The sequence below is a fragment of the Parasteatoda tepidariorum genome, chromosome 4 (assembly GCF_043381705.1).
Source record: "Parasteatoda tepidariorum isolate YZ-2023 chromosome 4, CAS_Ptep_4.0, whole genome shotgun sequence".
NCBI lineage: Eukaryota > Metazoa > Arthropoda > Arachnida > Araneae > Theridiidae > Parasteatoda > Parasteatoda tepidariorum.
Window position 1 is genome coordinate 11,428,723 of NC_092207.1, and position 19,633 is coordinate 11,448,355.

Consider the following 19,633-nt stretch of genomic DNA (forward strand, 5'->3'; position numbering starts at 1 on the left):
GGCCATAGATGGCGCCACTGTAAAACAAGAACAATCGCACCCCCTGCCTAAACAGGCATAAGCCAACAACAACAACTTCATTTACCTACCAGCTGAAAATATATCAATGATCATCAATCTGCTACCAGAAGCATCCAATTGGAATGTGTTTCACTTCAAACTAAAATAATGTAAATTACTGGTTACACTACAATGTTACGGTAATTGAAAGCATGATGAAAGTGAAGAGTAACTGGGACATCAATGATATGATAGAGTGTTTCCTCCCTTCCTTGAAATAAATGCTTTTTTTAAAGAAGAGTAAGTCTATAAAAGAAAATGATATTTTAATGATAAAACTTTTAAAAATGTGATTAAAAACATCTAAAATACATGCAATAAACATTATTTTCATGTTGCGTTGTTTTGATGTTAAATTATGGTATTGTAAATAAAAAATTACAAATGTTTTTGCGGAACAACATCACGAAATATTTTAAACAAAGTACTTAAAGAAAACATTTTATCCTTTGAATTATTTTGTATTAGTCTATGTAATTACTTCCATAACGTCTAAAGAAGTATTCTCGGTATCTGTTATAAGCTTCATTTCTATTTGAATCTACTCCACGAGCAGGAACAACAGAAACTGGTCTACTTGGTACGAAATATCCTGGTCTTGAGTAATCGTTATTGATTCCGAAGTTATTTTCAAGGTATCGGGGATCTTCTTCTAATGGACCTTTATAGTTGTAAGCATCCCAGAATTGTTCCCAAATTGGATGATTCTGTGGGTAATGAGGATTGTTTGAAGAAAAAGTGTACAGTATCCGATCTTCATCATAAGGTCTTCTCCGAGGGTAACTGTCTTCATATTGTTGGTAATAGTGATTCATACCTGTTACTTGTCTTGAAAGTGAAGCTATCACAATAAGGAGTACAACTGTTACCTAGATAGAAAAAAATATTAATATATATGTTGTACTATACACTTAAAATTAATTAATAAATTAAAACTCATAATAATGAATAATGAAAATTAATAGTTAATGAAAAGAAACAAGCATTTCATTTGTTTGGCGCATAATTTGCAGTAGTTAAAATTAAGATTACTTTTACATAAAATACAATAAGTATTAAAATATTTTACACTAAGTATTAAAATTACAATATTATTATTTTACTACATATTATTATAAAATACATTATTATTAAATACATTACAATATTATTATAAAATACATTATTATTTTACAATAAGTATTAAGAAACGAAATTAGATATCGAAAAAGGGAATACAGTAAGTTGTAGGGAGAAACAATTCTGTTAAAATTACTATATTGTATGGTATGACATTTCTGGTAAAGAAAAACCCATAGATTTAAGAAAAACGAAATATATGGTAATTAAACTGGTCATTTGGTAATTTTTCCGTCCATATGGTAACGGTTTACCGCCAAATCTGGTTTTCTAAATTGTAGTTCTTATTACCACACATTTAGAAATAAAAACTAAAAACTGAATTTAACTAAATAAATGGTTTTTATGTCATGTTCTAAGGTATCATGATAAATTACCAAATTTTACCATATTACATATATTTACCACATTTTATTGTTAAATTTAAGAAAATAATCACCAAAGCACTTCGGTAAAAATTACCGAGCTTTTTGGTGTCCCCATAGATCCAGAAACACGGTAAATTTTACCATATTCTGGTAGTTTTGACCATACCTTTTTTCTCAGAGTGGGTCACTTTTCACATATTTTCGATAAATGAGCAATCATTTAAAAAAATGATTTGAAGAAGATAGAAATGTACGTTTGCTGAGCTACGCTTTAAAAACGAGGTATTTATTCTAACCAAATTTAAAACTCAGTTACAAAGTTCGTCAACATTTGTAAACTGAGAAAACTGTGAAACATTTTTAAAATAACCACAGTTTGCAGAAATTATAGTCTCAGAACAAAATTTACTGACTTATTGATGCCCATGTCAATATTTAAATTGAAATGACCTGACATGCAGTCAGAGGTGTCATCTGTTGACGTACTTCGCAAGTAATACTTAAACTTGGTTAGAATAAACTACTTAGTTTCCTTAGTGGAAAGCAGTAACCGCAGTTTACATGCAGGCAATAAAATGTTTCTTTAAAATGTGCTATTCTGTTATTTAACATAAACTTCCGTCTCTTCCGGGCTTCAGGGTTTTCGCTACTGGGTTTCTTAACTATATTTGCTCAATCGACAAATTATTATGCAAGCTGATTACTCTCTTCTTAAAATAGAAAATGCTTAAGAAAAAAAGGGCATTGTTTGTTTACATATATTCTAGTCTGATTTTAAATTAACAGCTGAATGAGAAAAAAGAATGCTTTGTTTCATGATAGCATTTATGAAGTTAAAAAAAAGAGTACTTATTTGCATTTATGTAAATTTTAATTCAAAAGAAACAATTCCTGTGTGTTTTTTAAACATTTCAGAATATTTCTTGAAAAAACGACGTTCAGCAATAAACAGTTAAATTTTTGGTTTTAAGTTTTAGAACTAGTCGAAAATTTAAAATATTTGTTATTATCTATTAATGATATTGACTAATTACACAGCGTAACAATTTTTTATTTATTTTTCTGTGGCATGAGCTTTTTCTAATTCAACTTAAATAATTTCGCATCTCTTATTTAAAATCTGCAATTGGTTTCTCTATCCAAGTTCCAGTTTCTTTAATTTTTCATACAGACTATTTAATTTTTTTAATTTTTTGATTTTTTACAGTTTTGTTAATTTTCCAATTTACAGTTTATTTGTAGAAATGCTACAGATCTATTTCACTGTTACTGTACTGATAGAATATTGTTTATGGGGCTGTTGTTTCAGTTAATTTTGTAACTGAATCATTTTTCCATTCCCACATGAAAGAAGAACTATTCCTTATTCCTCATTTTTAAGTTTAATTCTAATTTTTATGCTTTGGAAATTTTTAGCTTGTAGTAATAGTAAATTTTTTTTCATAATAGTACATAATTTTGAGTGTTTTTTTAAGTTATAAAATAACAATAGTAACAAAAACCAAAATCCAGAAACACAATTTTTGTAAATATAATATTCAATAACAAAATTATTAAACGCTGCATTTTTATTAATTTTCTATTCCAATCTTTTTTTTCTATTCCTTCATCAAAAAATAACTATGTATTACTCAAAAATCTATAACAATGGAGCAGTTTTTCTCTAGCATGATTTCTTTTAAAGTTACCAAAATAAAATAGTAACGGAAACACAAAAAATTAGAGATGCAGTTTTGAAAACGCAGTATTTAATAATAAAATAGAATAGCGCTGTATTTGTATTAATTTTTGTAATTATTTTTTTAAATTCCTCCTTCAAGGAAGAACTATTGATTACTCCTTAAAGCTTAATTCCATAACATTTAACATGTATGTTTTTTTTTGATTGAATAATTACTTCACATAATAATAAGTAATCAAATGACAATCTTAACACAGTGGCATAGAAATTTGTAAGTGCTTTTTCCTTTCTTTTTGTTTTCTCTTATCTTTTATGATTTTTGGCTTATATCTTTTGAAAAATGTTATAGAATGCATGAATTGTTTAACTATGCAATAATAAAATAATTTATTTTTGAAAAATTCACATTGTTGATCGCAATATAATATTAACAACTTCCTACCATTAGAGTGATTAAATATTTTATTTTCTTATGAATATTATTAATTTATGATCCTGAGATTATATGTCTTATTATTGTGAAATAAGATATAAGCCAACGTTCTCTATATCAAATGACAAATTATTTTACACCACATCACTTATTTCTATTTATTTACAATTTTTAAAATACTGCTTGTGGAGATTAGGAAATAATATCAGTAGAAATTTCTTGATGAATGAATGCTGTATTAATTAACTGTATTTCAGGAGGAAACAAAAAGAGTTAAATAATTTTCTTCTTTAAAGTTTCTTCTTTCTTAAGCTTAAAATAAATATACTGATATTTCCAAGTTAATTAATTTAATATTTTTATATTTTTTAAAGTAAGTTTTAAATAATATCTTCTGTGACATATTTTGTTATTAAATTTTCGGTATTTCCCAATTTACTTCTAAAAAGTCATTTAAAAATTATGCATTTCTATTATTAACTGCGCTGCAAGGAAAGAGAAGCACTCATTTAATATACAACCATGCAATGTATATTTTAAATTTTAAATTTTAGATTTTACAAATTTCGTTTCTGAAAATTTCGAATTACAAATTTCGTTTCTGAAAATTTCGAAATTCAAAGCTTTTTATAGATTGTTTTCATCCATATAAATATTATTTTACAAGACTTTATTTGAAGAAGATGGGTAATTCTTTAAAATTAGTTAAACTAATACTAAATATATAGTGTTCGTAAATATAAAATACTCTAATTGCAAGACATATCCTTAGAGTTATTATTCTGACAACCCAATGATTGAAGTTTTTTCAAAATCACTATGAGTTGAAAGTTTTTTAAACAATATAAACTAGGATTATTTATTCGAAAACTAATTATGGATAATTTTTTATATGAAGCTAAAAACCATTTGTTCAAATTATACATAACTTACTCACTCGCTATCCTTGTCAAAATATTTTATCAAAACATTCCAGAAAGATAGATCCTTCGAATTGTTATTTTAGCAACATAATGATTGAACGTTTTTTTTTTTTTACAAAACCTCTACTAAGATGAATATTTTTAATCTCTGTGAATATTCTTTTAATCTCTATGAATATTTTTTGAACAATGTATAAACTAGGATCACTTATTCGAAAATTGATTATGAATATTTTTTAACATGACGCTAGAAGCAGTTTCTTCAAATTATGCATAACTTACTCACTTGCTGTTCATGTCAAAATATTTTATCAACACTTTCAAGAAAGGTAGATCCTTCGAGTTCTTATTTTAGCAACATAATGATTTAAGATTTTTTGCAAAACTTCTAATAGTATGAATATTTTTAATCCCTATGAATATTTTTTGAACGATGTATAAACTAGGATCACTTATTCAAAAATTGATTATGAATATTTTTTTACATGAAGCTAGAAACAGTTTCTTCAAATTATGCTTAACTTACTCACTCGCTGTTCATGTCAAAATATTTTATCAACACTTTCACGAAAGATAGGTCTTTCGAGTTCTTATTGTAGCAACATAATGATTGAAGTTTTTTTTTGCAAAACTTCTGATAGTATGAATATTTTTTGAACAATGTATAAACTAGGGTCACTTATTCGAAAATTGATTATGAATATTTTTTAACATGACGCTAGAAGCAGTTTCTTCAAATTATGCATTACTTACTCACTTGCTGTTCATTTCAAAATATTTCATCAAAACTTTCTAGAAAGATAGATCCTTCGAGTTCTTATTTTAGAAACAAAATGATTGAATTTTTTTTCTTTAAAATTACTGCGAGTAGAAATTTAGGAATATTTCTTAAACAATATAAACTAGGATTATGTATTCGAAAACTAATTGTGGATACTTTTTATATGAAGCTAAAAGCAATTTCTTCAAATTATACATAACTTACTCAATCGCTGTCCATGTCAAAATATTTTATCAAAACATTCTAGAAAGATAGATCCTTCGAGTTCTTATTTTATTACCACAGTGATTGAAGTTTTTTTTTTCCAAAATCACTACGAGTAGAAATTCATGAATACTTTTTAAACAATATAAATTAGGATTATTTATTCGAAAACTAATTATGGGTACTTTTTATATGAAGGTAAAAACCATTTCTTCAAATTATACATAAGTTGTTCACTTACTGTTCGTGCGAAAATATTTTATTAACACTTTCAAGAAAGATATATCCTTTTAGTTATTATTTTATTACCACAATTATTGAAGTTTTTTTCTTCAAAATCAATAGGAGTAGAAATTTATGAATATTTTTTAAACAATATAAATTAGGATTACTCATTCGAAAGCTAATAAGGGATATTTTTTACATAAAGCCAAAAATTCAAGTTATCAATTCTTCAAACTATACATAACTTACCCATTTGCTGTCCATGTCAAAACGCTTTTTCAAATTATGTCTAAAAACCAGCTTTTTTCCCCAAAACCAACACAATGAGGAAACCACAGCACTCGCAATCCCTGATATAAGCACGCCTTTCCTCAAGATTGGTTTGTCCTTTCTACAAATTGAAGATCAAGGGTCGTGTATTGTAACAATGTCGTATAATGAGCTTAATGACATCTGCACAAACCATTCGAATCGATAAAGAATGAAAAAAAAAATTACAGTGTTTTGCATTTGGGACAGGAACTGGGCAAGGTGAAAAAAAAAAGGGAAACGATAGCTGTTTGTTTTCGTAGATTACTATTTCTGATGTACTCAATAAAAGTTTCGTAAAAGTACCATACGATCTCATGCCGCAACCACCTTCGGTAAATATGGATTTTTGGAATGCAATTCTTTAAGGTGGAGTTTGGCGACACTGACCCGAAGGTCGCCATATGTTTCAACAAAACAAAAGAAGTATTTTTAAAGACGAAAGCTGTATATTCCCGATAAAGGCATTGTAGAGTCATGGATCAGAAATTATTTCAAATTTTTGGCCAAGTATATTAAAAAACCATATTTTATTTTTAAACACTAATTCGACCCTTTGTCATACCTATTATTGCGCATTTTATTCTGATACTAGTCTGCAATGCAGCATGAAATATATGTTAGTTTAATCTTGATATTTAAAACAGATCATAATAAGAGTACACGGTAAAAATTGTTGGGTAGAGTTGCCACAATTTTTGGTGTTGAGGTAGACTAAAATTTTTTTTCAGTGCCTTTAGTCAAATTTTTTATTTACTTTTTCACTGTTATAGTCTTTTTTTAGTTATTTATTCATTTTTTGCTTGTTTGTTTACTAAAAACATATTTTCAGGCCCATTAGTATCAATTTTGGCTTTATTGCAAAAATATATCTCTAAAAAAGAAGCACATTTTTAGTAATATTCTTTCAAACTATTGTTATTTTGTCACATTTATAAAATTTTTTTAATAACTTATAATTTAGAAGATTACTTCAGTTCTGCACTTAAAAAAGTATCTAGTTTATTTCAACACCAAAAATAGCGGCAACTATACACCACAATTTTTAGTAGTGTGGGATCGTTTATAATATACCAAATTTAAACTACATTCATTAACGCAGCTAGAAAAAAATTTATGAGTTGAAATTTATAATTGTAGCTTTTAATATTCACACTTTTTAAAAACAAGGTATACACAAGAGTGAAATTTCAAGGAATAAACTACTTTTAAATCAAATTATTGAATAAAATCCATAAATTAATGTGTAGAAGAGAGGGATTAGCACTGTAAAAAACTCCTGATTAAATTACGGTAAAAATGTAAGAGAACAAAAAGTCTGATACTGCAATTTTTACAATAATAATTACCATAAAACCACATAGTCACTCTAATTTAATAAATATGTATTACTGTAAAAATTATGGTATAATTTTTAAGGTAAAATTGATTTTACCGGTAAAATTTATTTTACTGATGATGCACTCAAAGTGCCGGTATTTTATACCGTAATTTGATCTGAAATTTTTTACAGTGTAATATGGACTTAGTATTTACCACTTTTTGCTAAAAAAGGTTACTGATAATCGTTTTGAGCATAATTAGTGCTTTTTTCTTAAAATTAAAATTAGAATTCTTTTAATATTCATTTCGAACTATAACTAATTGTTACAATTTTTTGAAATATTTTTCGACTTCATGTTTTTTTTAATAATTAAAACTCTTTGCATTTTGGGATAATTTTAAAAATTGCACGCTTTATAATATTTGTTACACAATTCCCAAATCATGGTTCAGTTATTTGTCACGTCGAGCACTAGGAACATTTGCAAATTCTTTTTAATACTGTAAGATTGACGAGAGAAACTTTTGAATTGTTTTCAATTTCTCATTACACTGGAACAGTTTCTTAGGAATCAAATCTCTTTTCTGATCAAACAGTAATTAAATTAATTTTTGAGGAAGATTTCTGGAGGAGTTTGAATCCTCAAAATCCCTCTTAGCTGCGACACTGACTACATTACATTCCAAAGATTAGAAAATCATGTAGGTAAGTAGAACCAGAAGACAAACCAAGAAACAAAATTCACTTGTGAATAAAATAAAAAAAAGGTAAATCCGTAGATAGTGCAAAAAAAAAAAAAAAAAAAAAAAAATTGAATGTAGCATATATTACAGCTCTCCTCTTTTCTTCTTCTTTTTTTTTCTTTTTCTTCTATATATAGAAAGAACTAGTATATTTCTGCGAAAGTTTCAAAGAGGAGGTATTTTCAGATGAAATATCTATTATACTGCCTTTAACTTAAAATACATTATGTATTTAGGTTAAAGAAAAAAAAATGCTATAAGCTGACATTATAACAAAACTGAGAAATTGTAGACAACATCACTAAGGAACTATAAAGTTTTCTATGTGCACCCAGGAAAGGTGCAAAGTAAACATGAGAAATTTGACCATTCTTATCATCTTTTTTTATGTTTAAACATTCATTTCAAAACCAAGAAGAATCGAAATCAAGAAAAAATCGAAATCAAGAAAAAACCAAAATCAAGAAAAAATAAAAATCAAGGAAAAATTAAGAAGAAGTACCTGAACCCTGAGTGCCGGTACTTTTTACCGAAATTCTTTACAGTGTAAGAAGGTTTTACTCAGTTTGTACATTCTTAAGAATATTTAATAAAAATGCTAGTTTATAATTCAGATGAAAAGCTAAACAAATGACAAACGTTATAAATTATCAAATGTCAATTTGGAAAATGCAGTATGCTCATAATTTTATGTTAATGTTGCATTTTTAATTGATTGATAATTTGATTTTTGTAAAAAAGTGTGTCAATGCTTTCATATTTCCTGTACTTCTGGATCACGATCAGCATCATGAAATTCGGCAACTATTATTATTTATTTTTTCTCTGAGCTACTGATTTAAATCCATTTGGGTAACGCAAGCAAAATGTGAGCGAAATCGGCTGAATAGTTCTTGAGAAATCGAATTTTCAAAAAGTCCCATAGTTAGAATTCGATTTCCCAGGAACTATTCAACCAATTTGGATCAAATTTTGCATTTTGCAATGCAAAATTACATGCTTTAAAATTATGTAACAAATCTATACCTTACAATTCAAATTTTTTTTCGGTCATTATAAAGTAAAATAATAAAAAATAATAAGTATTTACTAAAAGTTATTTTTTGCGCTGAATTTTGGATCGCTCTCCTGACCGTATTTCCAGATTACAGTCTCTCTCTATATTTTGGGGGTTGGAAATTCGAATCCACATTAAAGAAAAAGGTATGTTTATTAAGAAAAGTACGTTTTTGTGTCTGATTTCGTGATTTAAAATATCATCAGTACTAATTAATTAACTTATCTGAGGTTACCCTCTCGAACCATTAAGATTGAGTCCTAGAGCATAAAGGTCAAAGACATAAGATCAAAAGTTATTCAGAGTGATCCGTTTTTGTTTTGGTACACTGGACATTGATTCACCATATTCAGTTTTTTTCTCCTTGAAAAAAAGAAGAGAAAAAATTAGGTTTTTATTATTGGTACAGAAAATTTCTTTTAAAAATATAACTCTGAATACGTAGGAAAAAGGTGGTTCATATGTTTCAAAATAATATTTAAAATAAAAATAAATAAAAATCAACTAAGTTTAGAGCTTGCAATAACCTGTCTCAACTGCCTACCGTATGAACAAAATGTAACTAATTTAATGAACTCAACGTAGTGTGATTAAAAAGAAAAAGCCAACAAAAACATGTTACGGTATTATTAAACATAGAAAACAGTCAATTTAGCCTCCAATTTTGAAACAAATAGATGTTTTAGAAAATAATTTATTTACANAAAAAAAAAAAAAAAAAAAAAATTGAATGTAGCATATATTACAGCTCTCCTCTTTTCTTCTTCTTTTTTTTTCTTTTTCTTCTATATATAGAAAGAACTAGTATATTTCTGCGAAAGTTTCAAAGAGGAGGTATTTTCAGATGAAATATCGATTATACTGCATTTAATTTAAAATACATTATATATTCAAGTTAAGGAGAAAAAAAATGTCATAAGCTGACATTATAACAAAACTGAGAAATTATAGACAATATCACTAAGGAACTACAGAGTTTTCTACGTGAGACCAGGAAAGGTACAAAGTAAACATGAGAAATTTGACCAATCTTATCATCATCTTTTTTATGTTTAAATATTTATTTAGCTGATGGGTATTACATCAAGTCATCAAGCCAAATTACATGATTTTTTCCCTCAGCTTATTGGAAGTAAAATAAAAATAAAAAATTTAAAAAAAAATGTAAAAATCAAAATAAAAAGCAAGAGAAATCAAAATCAAGAAAAAACCAAAATTAAAATCAAGAAAAAATCAAAATCAAAGTAAAATCAAGAAGAAGTACCGGCACCCTGAGTGCCGGTACTTTTTACCCAAATTTTTTACAGTGTAAGAAGGTTTTACTCAGTTTGTACGTTCTTAAGAACATTTAATAAAAAGGCTGGCTTATAATTTAGATAAAAATAAAAATCTAAACAAATGACAAACGTTATAAATTATCAAATGTCAATTTGAAAATTGTAGTATGTTTATAATTTTAGGTTAATGTTGCATTTTTAATTGATTGATAATTTGATTTTTGTAAAAAATGTGTCAACGCTCTCCTATTTCCTGTACTTCTTGATCACGATCAGCATCATGAAATTCGCCAACTATTATTATTTATTTTTTCTCTGAGCTACTGATTTAAATTCATTTGGGTAACGCAAGCAAAATGTGAGCGAAATCGGCTGAATAGTTCTTGAGAAATCAAATTTTAAAAAAGTAGCATAGTTAGAATTAGATTTTCCAGGAACTATTCAATCAATTTGGCTCAAATTTTGCATTTTGTTATGCAAAATTACATGCTTTAAAATGATGTAAAAATCTGTACCTTACAATTCAAAATTTTTTCGACCATTATAAAATAAAATAATAAAAAATAATAAGTATTTACTAAAAGTTATTTCTTGCACGGAATTATCATTGGACTAACAAATTTTATAATTGTGTGCAAAAATTTTTCAACTCACTTAAAAAGTTCTCGAGATATGGCGAAATAAGCAAAAAGTAAAATTAACGTTAAGGGGACCAAACTTTGGATCGCTCTCCTGATCAAACTATCGGGACCATATATTAGACTACGGCTTCTCTCTATATTTTGGGGGTTGGAAATCCGAATCCACAGCAAAGAAAGAAAAAAAGGCATGTTTATTAAGAAAAGTACGTTTTTGTGTCTTATTTCGTGACTTAAAATATCATCTGCACTAATTCATTTACATATTTGAGGTTAAACTCTCGAACCTCTTGATTAAGTCCTAGAACGTAAAGATCCCATCATTAGATCAAAAGTTATTCAGAGTGCTCCGTTTCTGTTTTGGTGCACTGGGCATTCACCATATTCAGCTTTTTTCTCCTTGAGAAAAAGAAGAGAAAAAATTAGGTTTTTATTATTGGTACGAAAAGCTTCTTTTAAAAATGTATCTCTGAATATGTAGGAAAAGGTGGAAAAGGTGTTTGAAAATAATATTTAAAATAAAAATCAACTAAGTTTAGAGCTTGCAATAACCAGCCTACTGTATCAACAAAATGTAACTAATTTAATGAACTCAACGTAGTGTGATTTAAAAAAAAACCTAACAAAAACATGTTACGGTACTATTAAACATAGAAAACAATCAATTTAGCCTCCAATTTTGAAACAAATAGATGTTTTCGAAAATAATTTATTTACATTTCTTAAATTAAAACAATTAACGGCACAACTAAACACAGAACATAAAGCTTCTGGGAAATCCCTGATTTATCCGGATGTTTGGCAGTTCTTTGACAAGGAATCAGCTTTATCTGTAAAAGAACAAAAATAGGAAATATTAACAGTTAATATTTCATTATTAATCATTTTGCGTCCACAAACAAAGAAAAAATAAATAATTATAACTAATTTTTGCTTTAATGATCGAATTTCACGACTAAAATTATATCTAAATAGTTTATCTTACTTATGCGAAATAATCAGTACATTCAATTGATGGTTACAAAAGCTGCCAAATTAAATTTAGAAAAATAATTCTGGTATAATTACCATGACGTATGATAATGATATTATTGGTATAAAAAAACCATGGTTCTAGTTATAAGAACCAAAATATACGAATAGAAAATTTATTTTCCAAACAATTACAGAACGTTTTTGCCCAAAAATAATTTAATACGAAAAATAATTTGTAATAATTATAAATTAATTATAAATTATAAGTTATTTTAATAACGATGCTTAGCACTGTAAAATATAATTTGCATGTATCTTTACATTAAAAATGGTGGCAACTCTTTAATTTCCCCACTGCTGTTCTTAAACACAAGTTATGTTCCTTTACAAAACTTGATGCAAGTAGCTACCACCATATTTTGGTATTCAGAAACACAATTATTTTAATTGTGTTTTTACGAGACATATTTTTACAGTTACTTTTACGAGAAATAGGAATCATTAATTTAGGATGCATACATGCATTAATTCTTAAAATAAAATTAGTTTGTAAATCAAATATACCCGTAGCACAGAAAGAATGTTAGGAAGAATTCGAACTAGGCTTAAGAGTACAGAAGTGGATAGTAATTATTCCTAGGTAATTTTAATGACGATGCTTCACATTGTAAAAATATTTTCGTGTATCTTTACACAAAAAATGGCGACAACTATTTATTTCACAAGTGTTGTTCTGAAGCACCAGTTACGTTTTTTCACTCAACTTGATGCAAAATAGCTGTCACCATATTTTGGTACTCAGAAACACAATAATTTTTAATTACCGTAAGATAAGATACACTTAAGAGTCAGTAAAGTTATTTTTACTAAGTATATTTTTACAGTTATTTTTACGAGAAATAAAAATCATTAATTTAGGATACATACATACACTAATTCTTAAAATAAAATTAATTCGTAAATCAAACATACGCGAAACGCAGGAAGAACATTAAGATGAATTCAAATTAGGCTTAACAGAATAGAAGCGAATAGTAATTATTCATTATAAAAGTATTTAATACAGTTTGCAGAGACTTAACATGAATATTCTTATTACATAGCTTAAAACATACATACAATGCGTAAGGGAGAACTTTTGTTTCCGTAGATATATAGCAGTGTGAAAAATATCGCTGATTTCACACCAACTTACCAGATTGAAAAAAAAATCTACAAACGAGACTAAACGTTTGCTGACATAGGTGTTCGGAAGTGAAAATATTTAACATATGGTGTGAATGCGCGTGACTTGGTGGAAATATTTTCCACTATAAAAGTTTTGGATTCCACTAAACCCTGTTGTATATGAAAGCTCAATTTGGTGGTAACTTGAAAAGTCTTTGTTCACAAAATTTGTTAGGTTGTTCAACATCAAATTCAGAAAAATAGCACACCGCAGTTTCTGCAGTGTAGAGTAAGTATGTTTTTATATTCGCTTTTATAGGTTATCAGCTTTTGTATTGCTAAAATGATATTTGATTTGCAAGGCAAATTTATTGCATTATCCTAAATTTGAATTAAATCACTTGAATCAGTCTTAAAAATGTGCATGGTCCATCTTCACCGTGTAATAACTCTCGGGGAGAGATATTTTACAAGTTATTCATTTTTCAAAGCTTAATAATCCTCAATATACACCATGGTGAAAAGTAATCAGACGTATAGCACTCCAGATAGTTGGAAGACGTCGGAATGTTGATTTAACGATAAAATGCAAACAGTGATTCAAGTGGTTAAAAAATAATTATTACTAGCATTGTTATCGTGCACACAACCGATAGAGATTTAAAGTATTCCAGCGTATTGGAAAATGACAAAAATTTTGATTGCAAGATTTCACTCTCGTAGACATGCATTGTCATCATGCACATAACCAATAGAGATTTAAAGTACTCCAGCGTATTGGAGATTTCACTCTCGTAGGCACGAAAGCGAAATAATAAAAACACTGTAGCAACAAGATGTTGTACTATTATATTTTCTCCTGGCTAGGTCGAAGTTTTCTAAGAATTTGTCTCAAGGTAAACGGTGCACCGGGTCATTCCGAGAGTCAGAGCAAACCAATGTCCAAATAAGCATTTAAAAATGCATTTCAATTCAGAAATAATTCTAGTTTTGTTCCTTGTGGTTAAGTAAAATTTTAAAACTTGTTAAACAATAATAAATCATCATAATATGTATTGTTGTTCTTGTTGGCATATGGCTGTTAAGGCAGAGGGGTATGATTGTTCTTGTTTTCCAGTGGCGCCATCTATGGCCGAAAATTCGAATAATAATAAGTATTAAAATAAATGATAAAAGCTATAACGTCATTATAAACCTGTTCTAAATAAGCAGTTATAAATACACTAAAATCTAGAAATAAATTAAATTGTTTTTTCCCCTTTGCGAATAGGTTAAACTTTGAAACTTAATAACAGTATTTAATAAAAGAAAATCACAATAAAATGAATTATGGAAGCCATACCTTCGAGCAAACCAATGCTAGATAAGCAGCTAGTAACGTGCACCAAATCAGAAATAATCCTAATTTTGTCATTTGCGTTAAGATTAAATTGCGAAACTTGGTATAATATTTTATCACGAAAATAAGCATACAATAAAATAAGAAAGCCATATCGTCAGTGAAAACCAATGCCAAATAAGCATTAAGAAAACCCATCCCAATACAGGATTGATTCTAATTTTATTATTTGCGGTTAAGGTTAAATTTTGAAACTTATTTAATGTTTAATCACTAAAATAAGAATAAAATTAATGATGAAAGTCACATTGTCAGTGCAACAGAGCCAAATAAGCATTCACAAAGCACCCCGATTGAGAAATGTTTATAATTTTGTCATTTGTGGCTACATTAAATTTTGAAACTCAATATAATAATAAATCAATAAAGCAAGTGCAAAATAATTTAACTTACTCTTTATGATTTCAATAAAGATGAATATCATCATTATGGTGACCGTCCAAGATGTAATGATATACTGAATCATCAAGATGAGAATATACGGGTAATTTGTGGTGGTATCTTTCGTCGTATCTTATGCTAGTTGCAAATCCATGGTCGCCATGACCATAATGGCCATGTCCATGTGTTGGATGAATTTGGACATCAAAATCATGATGCAAAAAGTCGATGCCTGAAGAAACTGCTACACAAAAGCATGCCGCTAGACAAAGTATCTAAAAGAAATAATTAATCTGTATTAATGCCACATAATCCACTTTTCAGAATTATTTTATAATTGTTTAGTTACAATTTGACACAATGATTAAGTGTTACATAGGTTATTACAATATGGTTCAAGTACGCTCAAATTTAAATTTTCTTTCAATTTTTGTTTAAAGGAAAAAAAATAATAAAAAAAATAGAACCAATGTAATGCACCCGAAGAAAAAATTTCTGGTCAAACTTCCACACTGTGTGGTAAAGAAATTTGTCGTAAAAAAAATCCCATAATTCTGGCTAATAAAACTAAAATATACAGTTTTTAAAACATTCATTTGGTAATTTTCCCGTTCATAATTTAATGGTTTACCAGAAATTCTGGTTTTCAAAATTGAATTTTTTATTGAAGAATTTTTTAATTCTTAAGAATTTTTTTAAGAATTTTTTTTTTACCAAACTTTATAATTTTTTATGAAACCATATTTTAATGTTAATTTTGCCAGAAAAAAAAATTGCCAAAGACTTCGGTAAAAATTACAAAGGTTTTTGATATTCCTATAGAGCCGGAGACTCGTCATCGTTTACCATACCTTGGTAGTTTTGACCATACTTTTTTCTCAGTGCATAGTTATATTCTTTAATGCAATGTTTTCCCTCCTTTTCGTGAGAATTTTCAATGGAAATTGATAAATATAATAGGTAATAAGGTGTTCCGTAACTTTAAAACTCTTCAGTCAAATTACAAATAAAAATATCTTTGAAAATTTTAGAATGCTTTTTAACTTTTAAAAAGTAATTTAGAATTATAAATTTCCTCAATTATTTTGTTTGAATCTCTCACAATTATGGAAGTCCATTGTGTCGTTAAATAGGAACATTATTGTTGGTGTTTAATTCTAATGCTAGTAATGATTTTTTATATTAAAAAATATATTTTAGATAATGTTTAAACTCATGAACTTACCAAAAAGTTCTGCATTCTAAAAACTTAAACCACCAAATCCCAAATGAAAACAAACACTCGTACTTAGCACTTATATACCAACTGAACAATTGTCCAAAGCACAATTATTCAGAACGATCTAATTTAGAGTAATACACCCTTTTCTCTCCCCCACAAAGACCCTCCCCTTTCTCACCCAGTAGTCCAATACTTCCGAAAAAGAAAAAATCAGGTTATATCATCGCAGGTAAAAGAAAAAAGAAACTAGATTCGTATTGCTTTTGAAGGTCTGTTCGAATCACAAAGGGGGGATCCAGAAACGTTCTGAAAAACCTTCCAATTCCTTTACTTTCTTATCTTAATAGGTCACGCTTCCAACACACGAATAACTTCCAACTCTCACTCACTAATTGATGGAGTTATTATTCTTTTTCAGAAACTTCAATTGTGCGTGATAAAGATTCATTAACTAACAAAAAGATCCATAAGTTAGAATTTGTTGATGGTTTACCTTGTTTATCCACTGTAGCTTGATGGTGGTAAATATCCAATGAATCCATTGGTCACTTTTTTTTGTCGGCCATTAATACGCAACTCGTGAGGTTAATCAGGGTTCAATGGAGGTAGCAATTGGTCAAATAGTAAAAATGCGACTTAATGGTTTTTCTATTTTTATCACGTAAATAGCGGCGATAAATGTTTTAATCCTCAAATAGACTAACTGTTAAAATTTTCAAGTCCTGTCAGTAATATTTTATAATACGAATATAAAAATAAGACTTTTTTAAAAATTAGATTTCTAAGAAACTGTTAGACCGATTTTTGCTTAAATTTCATATTTCGCCGTTTAAAATTATGTTCTTTAAAATTATGTTAAAAATTACATACCTTACAATTCAAAACTGTTTTGATAAGTATTAAATTAATTGATAAAAAATAATAAATATATAATAAAAGTCAATTTTTGCTTGGAATTTGCTTTGGCTAAATGAGTTTTATAATCGATTTTTCAATTTACTCAAAAGTTTCTTGAGATATGGTAAAATGCGCAAAAAGTAAAATTAATATTAAAGGGTCCAAACTTTTGACCGCTCTCACCAAACTATTGGAACCCTACTTCCCAGATTGCTGCTGCCCTCTATACTTTGAGGGCCAGAAATCATATTCCGTCGAAAAAAAGGGGATGTTTATTAAGAGAAAGTACGTTTTTGTGTTTGATTTCATCACTTAAAATATCGTCTGCACCAATTAATTAGCAAATTTGAGGCTACCTCCTCAAATTATTAAGATTGAATCCTAGGATGTGAAGACCCTATCGTTAGATTATAAATTATTTAGGGTAGCTGATTTAATTTTTTGCGCATTGTTTATTTATGGCATGATAGTCTTACTAGTGTCATAAATTTTAATCCGTTGATGCCCAAGCCACAATTTTTTAAAGTGTATATTCATATTAAACGTAGATAAATTAACTAAAAAATTACTGAGACATTACCTGAAACTGTTTTGTTCTATCTGTAGTAAAAATTGATTTGATAATCTGAAGGCATCATTTTGGATGGTCGAATGACCTATGGCCGAATGACCTATGGCCGAATGCCCAATGTCTTTGAAAGAAGCACTGCTACTGGCTGAGTATCGTGATGTGTTCTTGTAGCTCTCTCTGTCTCATTTTTAGAGAGAATTGAGGGTTCTATATAGACACAGCTATAGACCCCATCATGTTGAGCATTTTCTTGGATGTGAAGAAATTCGCCGGAGGGATAGGTCAGTCTTATTTCCAGACCTAAGTTCGATAGGAAATGTTTGAAACTACCTTAGCTGAAAATTTGAGTCATTCTCTACAATTCTTATATGAACTGAAAAAAGTTTTCCTTTTCCTCTTCGAGTCTTTGCTTTCCATTTCACATTTGACAACCTAATTGGCAGTATGGAAACTCGATGCATTGCAGTTAGGAGAGGGCAATAGGCACATTCGGGTGGATTCTGGAATAGCCCACCTCGTGGCGATTTTTTAAAATATCGGCCAAGCAAGTTTTTGAAATCTCGCTGAACTAGGATTCCCGAAGATATTTCGGGGAGATTATTTTGAACGTTCGATCACTTCACCATAATTCTTAAACTTGATTGGTTATTTGATATGTATACCTACGCGAAAGTTGGATTTCGTTAGAAAAGAGGTAAAAAGGTTTATTTTTTCGCCATTTATGCTTCTGATCTCTTGCTGTTAGAATCATCGTTGTTATTTCATTTTTTAACCGTTATTTCATTTATTACCGTTATTATTTCATTTGTTAGTTTTTTTGTGCGATACCAGTTGAAAATGGCAAGCGAATGGACGAGTGATTTTTATTTTTAATAATCAAAAAGCAACGGTGATCCTAGTAATAATCGCCAACTTGGCGAGATTTCAAAAAGTCGCCAAGATGTGGGCTATTTTAGGATTTTACTGGCACATTCATTACTGCAACCCATTTTTGCAATGTGTCTAAGATTACTTTCAAGACTATGAAGTACAACTTTTTTCTGAGAAGGGATTTTTAATTTTGCCGTGTTTGTTATAAATCATGGTTGCATTCGAACTTATCAAAATTTTTATGTAACAATCAAGAAAGAGCTGTTAAATGCAGATTTTCACTGTATGTCTAGCATCTATGCTTATTCATTTTCAAATTAGACAACAGAAATCGTATCAGCAGATAAATCTTTAGAGGGGAAGTGAATTTTAAAGACATCAGCAACAATCCAACTATCGTTCTTATAAAAACTTGATAGTTTAGTTAATCGCAATAGCCTGAAAAATTTTAGCATTCATAGTCACCTAGTATTTTTATTATTTATCGTCCCTTGTTATTTTTGGTACTTAGTTACATGATATTTTTAGTACTTTAAGTTACCCGACATTTTCAACGTTTTTAGCATTCGCGATCGCAACGCTTGAGTGCGCCCTCAAGCGGGAGCCTGAAAATATCAGGCATTTAGTTCAATCATAATCATTGGCAATGCATCATAATCATTGGCAAAGTCGGACGCCATTTTCTTAGTTGCAAATAAGACGCAAAATTTCCCTGAAGAAAAGGCAGAAGAACTTGAAAAAACGACCCAGTACATTGGTAAATCTTTCAGAAACAGAAAGCACTCAACATTTAAAGAAATTTCTCAATAATTTTCACTTTTCCATTATCAACAAACTTGCAACCGATAATTTCCATACTGTTACAGATGTGTGTATTGTGGTAAAATCCATTTTTTTTTGCCTTCAATTCATTACAAATTAAAGTGAAGTTAACGTTGCTTACTTCGTTCCAATGAACAAATGTAATTTCAGAACATGCGGAACTGTAATAGTTATAGAATAGTATATA

At 28.5% G+C, this 19,633-nt stretch overlaps 1 protein-coding gene and 1 long non-coding RNA gene across 2 annotated transcripts; both read right to left on the reverse strand.

The window, feature by feature from the left end:
• Positions 1–309: 309 nt before the first annotated feature.
• On the reverse strand, positions 310–6,203 carry LOC107455885 (uncharacterized). The gene is made up of 2 exons (XM_016073610.3): positions 6,044–6,203; positions 310–929 (listed from the first exon to the last, which is right to left on the reverse strand). The coding sequence occupies exons 1-2, from the start codon at positions 6,056–6,058 to the stop codon at positions 525–527; spliced, it is 420 nt and encodes a 139-aa protein (XP_015929096.2). The 5' UTR covers positions 6,059–6,203; the 3' UTR covers positions 310–524.
• A 5,632-nt stretch (positions 6,204–11,835) lies between these two features.
• On the reverse strand, positions 11,836–17,066 carry LOC107455894 (uncharacterized). The gene is made up of 3 exons (XR_001585637.3): positions 16,290–17,066; positions 15,077–15,339; positions 11,836–11,972 (listed from the first exon to the last, which is right to left on the reverse strand). It is a non-coding gene; the product is annotated as an uncharacterized lncRNA (long non-coding RNA).
• Positions 17,067–19,633: the final 2,567 nt, after the last annotated feature.